Here is an 18,054-nt window from a genome sequence, read left to right as displayed (position 1 = left end):
TATTCTTTTTTAATCAGTATTGACTTTAAAAACTCCAACAGGCAAATTCTAATGTTTTCTTAAGACAAACTACTTTTCTCATTCTTTTGATTCAACTTCAGATAACTATATGGGCATCAGAAGCACTATTTATTTAAACTTGCATTTTAAAGAGTTTTTAAAAAAAGATTTTCTTGTATGTCTTTCTGTGCTTTTGACACAAAAACAGTGTAACAACTGTGAGGCATACCACTTTGGTCTGGAAAAACATACACTGATATTCCGTTGCTGGAAATAGGCAGTAAGGGTAATCAGGATCCTACAAACACACACAAGTGCACACGCACACACAGAAGTATCTGGGATAGAAATCTGTCTCTGGGATATGTATCCCAAACCTCTTTTCTGTGACAACTTTGAATATTAAAAATATCATCTATAGCTAGTAATTTGGGGTGTCTTCCTATTTTGATGCACCTTAAAGATTTTCTAATTTAGACTTCCAGAGATGAAAAAGCTGCTAAATGTTTGGGTTTGGGGTTTTGTTTTGTATTTTAATTCTAATCACTATTTAGATACCAACTGATTTGTCTTATTTCTTAAAAAGGACAAAAGCAAATCACACACTTTGGGTGATTTTGTAAGATACAGAGGAAAATTGACCATAAGCTATGGCAGAAACCATAGTTAGAGAAGGATGTCAGTTCTGGGGTCTATGAATAGATTATGCATTGTCAGGACAAGGGTCTGTAGTTGTCTGTTTAAAAAAAACCCAACTAATAAATGTATCTGTAATCTTTTGAATAGCATAACATCTGCCTAAGCACATAGCTAAATATTTCATACACAAAGTCTGAATACTATGATAAACAGAAATCTTGCAGGATGCTGCCCTAAGCTAGATGAGAAAAGCATGATAGCTTTGATTTTCTCTTGAAGAATGATTACTGGAACAGATAAATAGTTTTCAGATGGTAAAGACTAAAGACTTGGACTCAGAGAGCGTGCCTAGAGTTTACATCTCTGCAAAACTGGTCTTTGCCAAGACTGAGAACTGAAAGTACCGGAACTGTCACAGTAGACTTATTTCTTGACCTGTCTGTATCCAAGAATGGAAAAAACACTTTACCATACAGGTAAGCAAGCAGAATACATTTCTCTATTAAATACCTGCCAACTTAAGTTACTATGGCGTGGAGGAGCTTCATCAAGACCAATTGTGTTGAGTTCTTCAAAGCTGAAGTTAAGTGTGTAGGGAGCTTGACCAGAAAGACCTGTAAGCTCAGTGTGAGGCAACTCAGTGTTATGCCCAGGACGACGAGTAAGTTCACTATGAGGAATCGCAGCAGTAACATGCTCAGTTGTTCCACGAGGATCTTCCTGAACAGCTTGATTTTCTGAATTTCTCATTTCAAGTATCTTAACACACAAAAAGAGACAGTATAAATGTAATTATATAAATAGAAGAGGTTCTCAAAATTCTTAAAGAAGAACTATTAAAAATAGGAACAAGGAATTAGCAACTGTAAAAGCGTACTTGCATATGTGGTTGTGATTGTGGAAAAGTATGAAGAAAAATCTGTTCACAGATCTAGTGCATTCATTGTCTTTACTGCAAATCACATTTTAATATTTAAGAATTTTTTGTATTTACAAATTATTCTTATTACTGCTCAGACCCTTAAAAGAACTCATATGCCATAAAACACTTAAATTCTTCTTGAACTAGGTAAGTGATAAATTACAAATTTAGAAGCAAAACCAAACGCTTTTGTTTTATAGCTTAATCAACCTGAATCTAACAATAAATCTCATTTTGTAATTCTCAGTGTTTTCAAGACTAATTTAGCAGTTGAGAGACTTACTGTTATTTTCAGAAAGAAAACTGGCAACGTACTAAAAATACTTAAGAGAAAACACAGTTCTCTGTGATGCATAACCTTCACTGCAAAACTGTCATTTACTCTCAAACCAGGAGGAGGCAAATGGGGGAAATTAGATATCTATATATATGTTTCAATAGTAGCATGCAATGCAGCATTGTCACATTATACAAGTATGTGTTAATTGAATATTGTACATTTATCTCATTGGCTTGATTTTTAGCTTAAGTTTCCTTAAAAGTTATGCTTATGCAATTGTGTGCCATGCATCTCTAACAGCCCGGCTGTCCACTTCCTCGCACTAATACACTTTGAACTCCCTGACTAACTTTTAACAGAAGGACAGAGGCTTCAAAGAGAATTAAGTTCTGACAATTTCATTAAAATAGGCAAATTTAAAAAGGGAAAAGGGAACCCATACAGGAAAAACAGATCTTACAAAAAGAGGAGGCAAAACTTCAGAGTTCACAATCAATTAAGATGCAAATCCATAGGCAACCAGTTCTTCATTAAAGTGCTCAAGACAAAAAGACAAAGTAACAAAATAATAAATGCACGCATGTTTTAAGACGATACTTATCATCTTCAAGATGATGATAACAAGAAAGCAACAGGAAAGAAACAAACTATAAGGTTCATAATGAAAAAGACTAATTTATGATGACCTGAATACTGAAGAGAAAGTCTTACCATGCTCCTGAACAGGTGCCAGTCACCAAAATTCATATTCATTTCTTTTTTCAGTTCATCAATGTTGCACTGAGCCAAGACACGGCCATTTATATTTGCCTAAAGCAATAAAACTAAATAATGTAAATTACCAATACAAGACTTACAGCGTGGCAGTAACAGACTAAAAAGGTAATTAAAATTGATGGGGCCTGCTAGTTAAATTCCCCAACATCACTCTTAAGTCCAATCCTATATAATAAACGCGTGTTTTTATAAAAGGTTATTTATTGATGATTGCTGATGGACAAGAAGAACCTATGTGTCATGAAAAAAAATGAAAATATTAAACCCACCAAAAATGTGTATATGAAAGGCAATATGACTGTATTCTATAAACAGACATAAGGGAACAACACATCAGTGGCTGAAAATTTCACAGACAATAAACCACATTCATCTGCCTAGATTTCTCAGACTCAGAACACAAACGGACTGCAGACGCCCAAGTATCTGAAGATAATCAGACAATTAAGTCCCAGGCATCATCTGACCCCTGGCTTGAGGCATCTAAGATCAAGTACTACCTCCACCAAGTTCCCTCCCTGCATAAATACAGGCTTGCATTCCTCCCATGATCAGAAATACCCAGGGACAGAAGACTAGACCTCTTTCTAATTTGCATCATCATTCAGAGATCAACACAGAAGTGCCTAAACACCATCTATATTCCAGGAAGGTGATTCCTTATGTTAGGAATGTTTATATAGTGCTTAACTTCCAACAGCACCAAATTCAATACAGAACCATTTTCATTACACAACCATGAGAGGTATTTCTCTTTATACCATGTATCAAGTGGATGGAAGTAAAGTAAGAGAGGAACTATGTCTTAGGAGAGTAGCCACAAAATGGAAGACCCAAGTTGAGAGCTCTGCTCAGTCTGAGGGATCTCAGTGGTTTTGTTCCCATATCCCAGCAGATGGTCTTAATCAAACCAGGAAAAAGACCAGGCTCAGTCATTTTCATTCTTCCTTTTTACATGATATCACTTGTAGTAAGAAATGCAAGAATATAAATAAGAGGAATCTCATTAGAGATAACTGATGAGCACATTCTTTTAGCACTCTAGAGCCACTGAAGCAACTGGAATTTTTTGCAGCTACACTTAATGCGCTGCAATCTGACATCCTACTTCTTGCTTTAAGCAACATCGCTGAAGCCTCCTATGATAAACCTGTCTCTTAATCCTTGAATCAACATCCTCCCTATGTTTTTTAAGATATGGTAGTCCCGGTAGTACCGGGACAAAGCGAGCTCAGCAGAAACATTCACTAATGGCAACCTTCATATTTTTCCCTTCTTTCTTTGTAAAGGGAGTACACAGAACAGTGAAATAAAGTAATAAAGACAAAAATGATTCTGTGCTAATGTCTCAGAGAAAAGAGCAGTAACAGGAAAATGTACAGCATCCTTTTTCTGAAGCAAATAGATGTGGAATGTGATAAGAAAGAAATGGAACTATCTTCACCACTCATTTACAATGGAAGAGATGTGCCAATTTCTCAGGGTGAAAAAAAAGGGATGTTGCTACCTGGATATAGAACACATTTGCAACCCTATTTATCTACAGATAGCAATTTCAAAAATGTTTTTCTTGCTTCTTTTCTCAAAATAACCAGTCTCATCAGCATTTATATTTCTGAGTCTTTTTTCCTTTTTGAGAGACAGCATTTTCTCCGAAAAATATATGCTTATATTAAAATGTCCTCCAAACTTAGCATGCATAGAAGTCAGGATGTTGCTTTGACATTTGCTATGTTTCAATACACGTTTTCAAGAAAAGAGGCAACTAAATAATTCCTTTTCCTTGTGTATCTCCATGTTTAGGTACTAAATACATGAATGAAATTCAGCTGATACCTTTCTTATAGTTGCAGAGTACTGAGGTAGCATGCTCTGGTCCAGACCATCTATCTGCTTTAGCTTCTCACACACAGCTTCCACACTCATTGTGCTCAGAGACACATGTGATACTCCTGCGGTCGATCCTGTCCCTCCTCCTGCTCCCTGTAAGAAGTGAGAAAACGTGCACATAAGATTTGTTCAAATACTCAGTACACCCAGATTTTACACTATACGCTAACTCAAATCAAGCTGTGTTCAACTACATTTTAAAATTAAGAGATGAGAATAAGAATGCACAGGCATTTTTAATTACTATCAGAATATCTATATATTGGGAAATGTTTATTATAGGTATTTATATGAGAAAAAACACAGCATCTTGAGTCCTGCCTGTGTGAGATGATAACTCTCTTAAATAATGTTATTTAAGAAAAGCAACATAAAAATCAGAAATATTAAGTAAGGGTTAATCAATTTCAAATGCACCATTACTCAGTTTCCCCCTGATTTTAGTAGTTAGTTTGGTTTTGGGTTTGGTTGGTTTTGTTTTTGTTTTTTGTTTTTGTTTTTTTTTTTTAATAATGCAGACACAACTTAGATTTTCCTGTCTTAAAATCTCCTAGTATCAGTAGTATCAGACAAAGATGACCTAAAACATAACTCCTCAATTACTTGGATTCATTGGGTAATTTTAGCAACACCTGTCCATTTTCCAGAGGTTCCTTCAGCTCCATTTATGCAAGGTAAGCCAAGAGGCTGTGTACCACAGTACAGAAACACAGAGCAGCACTGCCACTGCCCTCCAAGATACTATGAGAATGCTTTATATACCTCAAACTTTGGCAAGATTTAGGTAGAAACATTCACAACTCAGATCTGTAACATAGAAGTTGTCCTGTTAATGTCACCAGCTTCTGGGAATTTCAAAGAAAGCATGGAAAACCAAAACAAATGCATTTGCAGGTAGTCAGTATACTAAGACAGTATGTTCTCAAAAGAACCCACGTTCTCCCTGGATGGGGACATGTGCATTAAGTAGGAGCAAAGTGCAAAGCTCTAAACAGTTACGCTACTGATTCCAAATTCCTAAAAGCAAAATCAGAACCAGTTCTATCAGCTATGAAATACTTGCACGCCCTCCTCCTGGGCAGGAGGTTGCACTCTCCCCTTTTTCTGAATGTGAAGTTTTGGTTTCAGCACTGTAGACCATGCACCAAACAAAGCTCATTTTGGGAGGATGCAAAAGAGCTTCTAAAGCTTCAGAGCTCATCATCACATGCGTAAACCCTGGGATGTTAAAGTGCATTTTGACTATCCAGAGTTAAGTTAATCAAGTTTGACTCTTCCTCAAATTAGCAATGAAGACTGTTTTTATAGTCGCAATACTTTTTTCTATTTTTATTTAATTACTTTGAAGTTATTTAATCTGTCAGAATTAATATTAATTAATAGATCCAAATATATTGCTTATGAAAACCAAAGATTATCACACAGAATGGCATTAACCATATCTGAATTATCTAAACCAGGATATTTAAGAAGAATTTATTCAACTATTAATTCCAAGGCAGCAATCCAAAAACCCATTATCTACTACCATTTCACCTCAGAGTTATTTCTAACTTATTGTTATCAGAGATATTCTACTCTGGGGAGGTAGGCAAGCTCCCCACATAAGCTACTCTGAGTTTCAAAGTTTAGATGCTATTACATGTAACTCCCCCGAAGTTCTCTGCCAGATATGCTTGAAATGGACTTAAAACTGGCAAACTATCAACTTCACTCAAGAACACTACAGGAGGTTGTGGGGAATCTAAGCCTAGCAGTTCACACACTTGCCTGAAAACAGAGCTGGGGCACTAATCTTTGTTCCTTTGACCATTTATATTTTTTTAATGTGATGTCAACTGGACACTAAACAAACAAAAGATACACCCCCTTTTCTGGACAGGTAGTCTACCTAAATTATTGCATAAAAATTAAGCATTATAATTCCACTACAGTCTAGGCACCTAAGTTAGGGGCTTGGTATTCCTTCTGAGGACAAGACAGTTACTTTTCAGATTCTGCAATGTCTCCCTAATTAGGTGCCTACAATATCTAATTAGTTATATTAGGCATCTAAAGGAGGAAATCTAGGTCTTAATCTAGCCTGATTTTTAGCGCAGCTAAAGTCTTTATCATGTTAAGGATATAAGCCAACCATCAAACTGATGAAGATGACAGGAAGAAGCTTCATTCATAAACTATTTGTCATATACTTCTTTTATGTACATCTCTATTTTTCCTCTTTAAAAAAATCACTTTGAGGTTTTCTTCAGAATACCAGTTGTGTCTATTATTTCCCCATAAACACACTATTTACTACTGTTATGAGTTAGATAATACATCAGTAAAGAAAAGGTATTAAGTTAATTCAAATCTTAATTATTTTTTGAAAGAAAGCTTATCAACTAAAAATCAAAGAAACCATCATAGCCAAAATTACATTGTGGCACTACGAAAATAAATGATCCCTAAGCAATGTGTGTAAGCAATTGCTTTTGTTCTCTGAATCTATTAAATACATTATCTATCACATATCTACAAATAAATGAAGAAAAGTTTTAAACACTTCTAATTTAACAGTTCTCCTTCAGATCAAAATATTTTTTTAACAACCAAGAACAAGTCATTCTTTCTGCATGCATTGAGTTAGTTTAGAAACTCTTCTTTCTGTGTATTAAAAAAATACAGAAAAGCACTAAAATATTTAGACTATTTTTGTTAAAGTGTGAACTGTTTGAAATAGATGCACATTAATCCAAATCACTCTTTATAAAAAGCACTCTCCAAAGAATAAATAATGTAAAAGCTTTAGGGATACTGTCATCATGTAAGAGAATCAAAACTGTACTTAAACTGACACATTTTTCAGCATTAGTGGTTTTGTTAGAGATGCTTGGAGAACATTAGTCTGAAAAGTATTTGCCATGCAAAAGCTAAAAGCAGCTTGTCAAAACAAACCTCAAGGCTAGTAATGAGCATTAGTTTACAGACAGCCCAGCATGAAGCGCCAGTATGATAGCTTCTGAAATAAGTGAATGATAACTCACAGAAAGTGGCTGTACCTGTCTGTTTTTGTTTAACCCAGACTTACACGGCTTTGAGAAAAGGACAAAACAGAATGAAAAGAAACAAGAGCTTAAAGCTACATCAGAAAGGTTGAACATACAGATGACATGCTTTGAAGTATACAGAGGAAATCAGTGTTAGGACAGAAACAGGATATTTTCATAATGTGATTAAACTTTTAAGATAGACCTTCAGAATATACATTTAGTACATGCTATACAAATACTATTTTCCTATGAACAGACTACTCTGTTTTGCACTTGTAAAAAAGCGACACGTGCTGTATTTTGTTCGCATAAAAGTTTTACGCTTCTGATGGAAAATCCTGCTTTTAACCAAACATTCTCCTGCCCTGTCAAGATCACATTATACCACCAGTGTATCTCAAATAACTTTGAAACCTTGTATCTAAGCACACACATCCCCCACCCCCCAAAAAAAGCAAACCACCACCCCCCCCAGAACTGAAAAGGTACTTCTTTTAAGAACAAATATTCAAAGCACAAAAATGCTATACAAAAGCACCTGGAAAATCCATATAAGAAAACTCCCATGCCACACACTTTCATTCATGCGCAAACTTTTGAAAAGCACTTCCAGTTTCTTAATGAGTATTGTATGTTTATCTACACTACATGCTCTGGGCCATGTTAGTTCTCATTCTAAGCACACATACTACACTTAAGGTATTATATATTCAATGCAGTATGAAAAAATTATTTAAACAAAGTAATTATATTGCAACAAGCTGCATCCTAACAAGTCATAATTAACAATGCAAACTAAAGCACACAAGTTTATGACAGATAACCACTGCAAATGCTAGTTTGATTTCTAACATAATAGGGGATACTATGAACAGATATTGGTAACACTACAATCCAATGATAAAGTCATCAGAAGAGCACCCTAGAAGTTCTTCCAGTTCCTGTCGGAAATAACTATTTGTATAGTAAAGGCAGCAGAAACACATTAGCTCCATCACAGATGTGCAAAGGTTGACGTCTGATGTCAAGCCCATTTTCATTAGTGATTTAAGCTGATACACTAAAATTTGCAATACACCTTCATGTTGATACAACTACATAGATGGTATTGCTAAACTTACCAGTTTGAGATCTATGTTTTGATCTATTCAGTAAAGAACAGTAAACTAGTCTGAGATAGACAAGTTTCATCATCAGCAACAGAATCTAAATATAAAAGGTCACAGAAGTCAACCTATTGATACAGGATGACTACTCTCAAAATATTTCTGATTTCCACTAAGCTAACCTAGACTTATAAGACTTTATTTTACAAGACTAATGATTAGCATCTAAAATTTCAGAACTCTGTCAACTCCAGTGTCAGACTCACAACAACGGCAGGGTCTTAACTAGATCACGTAACATCCTCAACACAGCTCTGCCAACTCATGCAATGAGTAGCAGTGATGATCTGTGTAAAAAAAGTGATACTCCTGAAGAAACTGTTTTTTTGCCCTGTAAGACTTAGAACATTCAAAAGAATGATTATGCTCTATTTTACACAGATGTAAAATTGCAACATTTCTGGATCCTTGCCAGATTTGCATGAAAGACAATTTTGATTCTACACGCTCCTCTTGTTTTCAATCATCAAACCAGTTACGCATCTTGGTGTTCATTAACTACTTTGTACAGTTTTTTGGTTTATTTCATTGCATGCACCAATCCATTTAGTAAGTAAAAGCTGTATCATTTATGTAGTGGCAATGACCCATCAATTAAAGAGCTACCTAAATAGCTGGATGAAATTATTGTACCCATCACCTCTGGATAATTGCAGTACCTAAACCAAGTACAATGTTGTTTCCTTTCAAACAAATTTCAATAAAGTCGACAAAAGAAGTGTTTTTAGAATAGATTAAACCTGATGAGGTATCCTGTCAGGCTCTTCTTTACTGAGAGGGTGGTCAAACACTGAACAGGGTTCCTCGAGAGGTGGTCGATGCCCCAAGCCTGTCAGTGTTTAAGAGGCATTTGGACAAGGCCCTTAACAACTTGCTTTAAGTTGGTCAGCCCTGAATTGCTCAGGCAGTTGGACTAGATGATTGTTGTAGGTCCCTTTCAACTGAAATAGTCTAGTCTAGTCTAGTCTAGTCTAATTACCATACCCTGACTAACAACACTCTTGCAAACTACCCAGGAGATTTTAAAAAATTCAAAATTTTAGATTTACACTGTAGGTTAAATATTGCTAAATCTTAGAAAATCTGTACTACACAGATTCACAGTAGTATAAATTAAACTCAAAAATAGATCTAAGAAAATCCTCCATTATCGTTATTTCAAACAAAGTTTCCTTTTAATGTTCTAACTCCTGTATTTTCTTACCTACAGCCAATACACTACATAACTTACACGAGTCTTTTAAATTGCTGGTTGAAACTGCAGCCTATGTGTGCTTAATGTAGACACTCAGAGCAGCAAGCAGAAGAGCAACCTGGTCCAGGTCTGCTGCTGGAGCTCATTCACTACTTTGCCCTGAGACTAAACCCCACTTTTCCAGTCCTGTGTCCGTTCTCACACTCAGAGATACACACATACTTCAGCCATCATTCTACTACTTTTGCAAAAGTTCTTACTTTTTCTCCTTGCACTGACAAGCTGCAAAGGACTGGGAAGAGAATGGGATACTGAGATAAGGAATCAAACACAGGGAAGGCATCAGCATCTCCAAAAATATACTACCAGAAAAACTTACTCCAAAGTCATCCCTTCACACAAGGTAGCTAACGACCTGGAAGAGAACTTTAGGGTACATTTTTCATTGTGTTGCTCATACATGGGTGCTCAAGTGAAGGTTACGTGCAGTTAAATACAGTTCTGGAATCTGTGCAGGTTTTCCTTCATTGCACGACAATGGAAAGACATTTTTGCAATTATTTACTAGAAGAAAAAATAACCGAGATCAAACCATAACTGTTGCCAACAGCTATTGGCAGCAAGTATTAAAAGAATGACAACAATCATATTAACCTCTTTGCTTTGGTAATAAATAATGATTTTCCATCGATTCCCACACTTACATTTAAAACAGATACCCATAAAAAAGACATCTTTGTGTGAATACTTAGGATAAAACAACAAGTCACGGAAAAGGTAGATGTTAGCATTCTGACTCAAGAATAAGCTTATGACCAGCAATTTTTTTTTTATTTTTTTTTTAATTTCCATCAGAAGTTGCTTTATACTGTGTTAACTGGAATAGCTTTATGTCACCAACTAAAGAAGTATGGATCAGGTGACAGAGCTGACTAAAGCACAAAAACCACAGTTACTTCATTCTAAAATCTAAGCACCAAATGACCAGCTGTCATTCTTCACTCTGTTTAGCTACCACAACACTCTTTTTACTGAAAGCTCACCATAGCTACTGAGAAAGGCAAGGGGAAAACTACTGGGGAAAAATATAATACATCTTATAAGTGAAATATTAGCTCTTAAATCCATTCACGAACTACATTAGTTTTCAACTACTCTATTTGCCCACCAAAGCCACTGATGCAGTGTTAGTGAACTGCAGTTATGATTAATGCAGACTCATTACTGCTGAAAAAGCAATGAGATGCTAAAATTTCCACACCACATGACTACTCATTTACCATTGAGGGGTCTGTGGGTGAAGGAAGCCCCTCAGCAGCATCCTCCTTGATAACATCCTAACAACAACAAAATATTATGGTTTGGGTAAAATGATCAAGGGCTCAACAAAAAATATGAAGCAAACAGTGAATGAGAATGATCTCATAATAATACATAATTCAACAGAAACACATTTGTTTTCCTTAAGTGATTAAAGATTTTACCACCTTTTAATAGCTTTGCTCATTGTATCAATATCCTAGAAATAAACTGATTGACAAGTGAGGCTTTTACTTTTTTAGCTTTCCTTAGTTCTCAGTTCTTATTTCTGTTTGAACAGCCATCTGTGAGTAAAATAAATACTGTTAAATAGGAATTTTATTATTCTATAGGAAGCTAGAAAAGTCTGCTCATTTTTCCTTTTCAATGGGTCAATAATGTTGAATTATATGTAGTTACAAAACCAAGCTACAACTGATGCATACTTAAGATAAAATGTATTTTGTTTTACTTAAATATTTAAAACATTCCTTTTAACTTTTTACTTTGGCCTTCCAATTTCTAGTCTTCTCTACAACATTAAAGGATGTAATTTTACCTTATAAAATTTGAATATAAATTTACAAGTAGCACCCTTTTTCTTACAGTATTACACTGTATCAATTTCTTTACTGTAATGCAGTTGGCATTTTCATTAAAATATTTTCCTGCCAATATTACAGGTTATACTCCTCTAATCTTGATACCTAGATGTTAGAATTGGTTTTCCTCTCTAAGTAATTTCTAAAGTAAAACAAAATACATTTTACATTACATGTTAATAACACCTTTGCTTAAACTATTTGTAGTATAGAGCTTGTACTTGTCTAATAATGAATCATCATTAATAACCTTCATTTTCATTACTCACTATATTTATTGTCTAGGTTAGTATTTGAATTATCCTTCAAAATACTTACTAGGCCATTGTTCTGATCTCTGGACAAACTCGTTTTTAGTGGTGGACGTGAGATGAGATGAGAACTGCCAGGGTAATACCTTGGCATGTAAAGGTATGGGGCAAAGAATGGCTATGGAAAAAAAAAATGTAACAAAAAAGGGACAAACAATTACACAAATCAAAATGTAATAATAAAATAAAACTTATTTCAACAAAACACATCCTCTAGTTGAGTTTAGTAAAGTGAAAAATAGCAATTACTAATAGCTTTCTTTACTTTTTGCATTGAACAGAATTCAGTCAAAAGCTCTGGAGTGAGTTCTTCAAAATCCCTCAGCACCAATGGGTGCTCTGGCATGGTATTCTGAAGGAACAGAGTTGGAGCGGTTTTGGTAGCTACACTCTAACATCTGTTCTGAGTATGGGAAAAGGATTATTTAAGGATAATTCTGATAATTTCACTCTCTCAGACCTGCTAAACCCAAAATCAGATGCTCAGTAAAACTTACAATGTTTCATAATACTGAAGACAACTGCACCGAAAGAAAAAAATGTGATGCATAACAGCATCACTAGAACTTCCCATATTTGTGGTAACCAATCTGAAGGCTTCCACAAATAGTAGATTTTATAAATCTATGAATAGATTTCTATAGCAGACAATATTTGAGCTTTGTTTTGTTGGAAATACGTCAATGCACGTTGTTCAATACAAATACCACTTTAAAGGACAATGTTAATTACCATAAAACAAATATCAGAAACATTTTTTAAAAATAGAAATACTTTTTTTCCCCCTCCACAAATATCAGTTAACTGTAATCATTATTTTTATAACCAGGTTCCTTTTTATCCCTTTTTACTAACAAATTTCAAGAAAATAAACACTATCCAAGTTTCCAAAAGTCTTATCAGCACATCAGTGTAAAGGGTCCAAATGAGAACTCAGGCTTTTAATAAAGTAACTTCTAGAAGATACAGAGATTTCAAAATTACAAATATAATTCCAACAGAGGACTCCATATGCTCCAATCTTTCAAGTTTTAAAATCAACTGTAAAAACATGTTCCCTGAAATTCACATTCTACCCACTGGCATGCAACAAAACTGCTGTGTGTGTGTGTATGCACGAGCGTGCATTTAAGAGTTATGAACCTTACAACTGGTAATGCAGTTACAAAGTACAAACTGCTTTTCCAATATTGTGAAATTTTGTTTTGACATAACTGTGAATTTGAGTTAAGTTTTGAAATAAAGATTTCCAACTCCTTATCAATTCTCTTTTAAGGCAATGTAATGGAAAGCAACAGACCCTTTAGACTTTAGGAAAGCAGAATTACAGTGCTCACTGTTTTCAATTCATTACCCAGTTCTTAAAAAAAATACAACGAAATCTCAAAATAATGGCTGTATTACAGATTCCTGTTGTTTCTATACATAACATTTAAAAAATTGTATTACCCAGCTATTTAACAAAACAGAACATACTATTTGGTTTGTGTTTCTGCACATGACAAGATTCTGAGTAGTCTACTGCACCAAAGTCAGCATAGAGTAAGTAATTTTATGAATTGATGGCCAATATATGAGGGAGGAGTAACATTTGTTGAAGTATTCCACTTTGGATTTGTCTATAAGGGCTAAAAAAACTGTGCATTCAGAAGCAGCTGTAAATGAACTGAGAAATTAAAATTTAATTCCTGCATACATCAACTACTTAGATGGCATATGCTACAACTTTGAGTAATTTCTGGAAAATACAAATAGTTCCATATTCGTAGCTGCTAGAGGTAGTCTTTGCACACTCTTTCACATGATTACCACAAAAGGTCATATGCTCTTCCAACATATTAAGTGGCATGATATTTTGTTTTCTTTGTTTTAAACAGGTAGGAGAACCAATACCTAGCCTTTGCCTGACATCTATTGGTTACTATAGGATGACTCAGAAAATTCACTGATTTAAAACTCTTTTACTGTCATAAGGCACAGATTCTATGGTATTTTCTGGAAATGAAACTCTCTTCAAAAAAAGTTCACGTTATTTCTAGAATAATTAAATGCCTCAGTTTTCCACTAACAGCCTAAACTATGTGGAAAACCTCCAAGCATGAAATGCTTAATGATAATACTGCATTCCAGTGCCTAGCTCTCACTGCAAAGACTATCCTCTGAAACACAGAGTGAGCACCTGTTTGTTGGCTGTGAGTCATCAAACTACAAAGCGATGAAAAAAATTTGTCCAATAAGGCAATTATACCACAATTCTTTCCCAATTTCTAATTATGCCTAGAGCCTACTTCAGCTACTCCGCTGCCTCCCAACCGTGGGATTAATTCTCCATTACAGGCTTGAACTCTACAGACTCAATCTTCATTTGAAGTACGATAATACAGATATCATGAAAACATGCGATCAATATAAATACATGTTGGGCATAAACCAGTGTAGAGCTGTTCTCCAAGTTTGCAGATAGCCTATAAAGCATAACTGTGGTGTTTATTATTTTTCCAAGATATAAAAAAATGTGCTCCTCTTTGGAAAAAAAAAAAGTCTCCACATATCATAATTTCTAGTTCCCACCCAGGAAATCCCAATTAGACTTGCCTACTACTCTGACCTTCCCCATAAGAAAAACGATCTCCACAGTGATCCATGATAGCAGTGATTTTGAGAAGCTGAACTTGAATCCAGCTTGTAGCCAGGCCATTAGACAGTGATAAAATGTACACGTCCAGCACAGTCCTACACTGAGAGCCAAAGTGCTAAGTTGAAGAGCTGCTAAATGGGACTATAATCTTTCCTTTATGGCTATACAGAGGGACAATGCGGTTTTAAACCAAAAATGAATAGATTATGTCACTGGAAGTTCGAGGTCCATAACACAGGAGAATCTAAAGAACAAAGCAGAAACATACAGAATAAAAAAATTCTATTTCCTAAAAATAAACAAACCGAGTTTTTTCCCACAACAGCTCAAAGGCTTTTTTCTTAAGCACACATGAATGCTTAAAGACAACAGGACAGGAAGCATTTACTGGTCAGAATAAGGCATCTATCCCCAGAACTTAGGGCATTTTTGCATGAAATTCAGGCATTTCCACAGAAGCATTTGAACCCATTGTGTTGTGTCATACAGGTATCCAAGACCTCTCTCAGAAACTTCTACCGGGGAGAGCCTATTCTTCAGTTGCTGTTCTTTTTTTAATCACCATTGTTACAAAAACCTGAGAATTTAAATATGATTGAAAACACTGAAGGAAACAGCCTTCCAGTCTAAATTTTCTACTATTATAAGGTTCTCATCACTTATCTCAGTACGCAGTGTTCACGACAGTACCTTTATGACTCCAAAGTAATGAATATAGCTCTTTGTCAACATTTGAAAGTGTGAAACACTAAAACCAATTATACCTTAGAAGGGCAGTATAAAATTCCAGACAGAAAGGCCAAAACAGAAGTATTTTAGTCTTCAGCAGGCAAAAAAGTAAGCATGCCTGTAAGCCTGTGTATGCACTTAATACAAATGAACAAATAAACTTGACGGTAAGAACAGCTTATAACTCACCAATAATTGCTTTTGTAATGCTTATTGGAGCCCAAAAAACCCATACAAGTTTCAACTGTGTATCACCCCATACTTTAAACCTTGTCATGTACAGTAACACAGACACAAAAACAGGGCTTCCAATTAAACACCTCCTTTAACAAAGCTGAGCTAGTATCAGCATGAAGATTCATGTGACAAGCATTTATCAGTGATGGACTACTAGAAAGTGTATGTCATTTTAAGTTATTTTCAACAAAACAGTATATTGTCACTGTATTGAGGGTATATAAGAATAATTTGAGAACAGATAACTTAAAGTTCTGTGCTACATATACTCTTTTCTTCCTTGGTTAACAAACACTGATTTAGGAATAACTCAATTTTCTTTCCAGCTTATTAGGTTAAACATTTACCTACAGTCAAATCTACTTAAAGTTGAGGCCATTTCCTATCTATAGAAGTAAGCTATGACTTGTATCAGCTTTCTACTTTTTTTTCCTGATAGTACTGCAGAAAAAAAAGTAAAAAATAAAGTTTAAAAATACTGAATACATCCTACAAAAATAGAAAGTTTAGACTCGATCCAACTATACAGTAAAGTATTTCATTCAATTTTCAAGTGAGCCATGCCCAGGACTATGTTTCCTGAGGCCCACAAATAGCTCAAAAAATTATGATTTTTTGCAGTTTATGTTAATTCCTTTAAACTAGTGCAACACCGGTTTAGGGAAAAGATCCCAGAGTAACTTTAAAAAGAGACAAAAGGGAAGACAGACATACATGCTTGCGATGTAGCTCCCCACTTGAGTTTCTGTATGTTTTAACCAAAGTCACCAAGAAAAAGCCAGGATCCCTTCCAATGTCTGTGAGCAAGTATGTGAATGATTGAGCACAGTTTACCCCAGAAAAACAAAAAAAACCCTGCAATATTCTACAAGTGAGTAGTGTCTCAAAATTATTTTACCTTTTTTTCCCTTGTGTAATTTGTTTTTCTGATGCAATTTACCACATTTCTCCCCCAGACTACAGTGACTGAACGTTACTGTGAAATCTACCAACTTTTGGACTTTTCTCGATTCCTAAATAAAACTTGCATGGGTCTTTTAATATTTTATAGATGACATCTGCAATATTACCAGATTAAATCAGAAGAATGTTAATTGGTTCTCGATTATTTACCCGATTGTAAAATGGATGCTGAGGTCCTGTCATACCACTATAGTAACTGCTATGAGGTTGCGGTGATAAAACTCCGCTATTGAAAGGTCCATTGAAGGAGGTTGTAGAAGAGCAAGCTGATGAAGGTTGACTGAACAGAGATGTTGCCCTAGCAGGTGCCTCATGTAAAGGCAACGTGGGATAAGGAAGTCCCCCAATATTCATTTGATCTCTTGCAGCACGAACATCTGAAAAATAAAAAGGTAAGAAAGAATGAGATTTTGCTTGAAATATTTGAAAAAGTTTTGATTTGTTTGCCAATTCATTACAGTACATTTTTGTGTATTTAACTCCAATCAGAACTCATCAAGTAGAAAGTAAAATTTCACTTTCAGCTGCATTCAGTTGATTTCTCTTGAGGATCACATATACACAGGAGTCTTTAGGCGAGTTAGGACAATTTATTGCATAAATTTACGTAGCATATTAAATGCCTCTAAACATTCTCTCTCAGAGAGAACAAGTTACAAATCCCAACCCAAATGGGAAGAAATGCAGGAATACATCATTCCAAGTACATCTCTGATGGTAAGCACGTCTGATGTGACAGTCAGACCCGTACTGCTTCTGAAGAGATTAACGCGACAGAGCTTGTGAACAAAGTTAGGCTATCCCACTGCAGCTGTCAAGAGCAGAGAAGGAAGTTGGAAAAAAGTAAGAACAAAAAGGATTCCAGCTGAGTTCTGAAGAAAAGTGTCACGACAGAAAAGACAGGCAAAGAGAACTATTCATACCTGAATTCAGTTCCCATCTAGAATACTGACTGTCATGTCAAAGACTCATAAGAATTCTATTTTAAATTTAAAGTTCTGGTTTTCTTCAAAGCTTTAGCATCTCTTAACAGGTGGAAACGTTAGGTTGCCTTAACCTTACTCCAGAGCCAACAGCAATCCCTAAGACTGGACAAGAAGTGCCATACCATGCATCACAGCAATCCACAGCAGCAGTGACCAGTCAGAACATTTAATGCTGAGCAGAGTGTTTTTGCAGAACAGAACATACTTGAACCTGACTGCATTTTTTGAGACTACAAGCAAGTAAAGATAACTGCTTAACAACCACTGCACAAAAAACAACACTTGCCCTAGGATGAATTTAAATATCATACTATAGCAGACTAAAAAGTAACTCATGGGTACCAACTGCACAGGTATCTAGTGGGGTATACATCAAATGGATACGTTC

The 18,054-nt window shown here is 35.3% G+C and overlaps 1 protein-coding gene across 2 annotated transcripts in view; it reads right to left on the bottom strand.

Moving 5' to 3' along the window:
- Positions 1-18,054, bottom strand: part of KIDINS220 (kinase D interacting substrate 220) — an 83,145-nt gene that overhangs the window by 5,134 nt on the left and 59,957 nt on the right. The window contains exons 24-28 of one of the 2 annotated variants that reach the window (XM_072855088.1): positions 16,831-17,057; positions 12,121-12,231; positions 4,455-4,601; positions 2,553-2,651; positions 1,150-1,398 (exon numbers count right to left, since the gene is read on the bottom strand). In XM_072855088.1, coding sequence (XP_072711189.1) covers positions 1,150-1,398; positions 2,553-2,651; positions 4,455-4,601; positions 12,121-12,231; positions 16,831-17,057 — 833 coding nt within the window. The remainder of the gene's footprint in view (positions 1-1,149; positions 1,399-2,552; positions 2,652-4,454; positions 4,602-12,120; positions 12,232-16,830; positions 17,058-18,054) is intronic. The other variant, XM_072855089.1, reaches the window with a different exon arrangement.

Source organism: Ciconia boyciana, chromosome 3 (assembly GCF_034638445.1).
Source record: "Ciconia boyciana chromosome 3, ASM3463844v1, whole genome shotgun sequence".
Classification (NCBI taxonomy): Eukaryota; Metazoa; Chordata; class Aves; order Ciconiiformes; family Ciconiidae; genus Ciconia; species Ciconia boyciana.
Note: the sequence above shows the minus strand (reverse complement) of the source record. Positions and strands in the feature narration are given on the sequence as shown.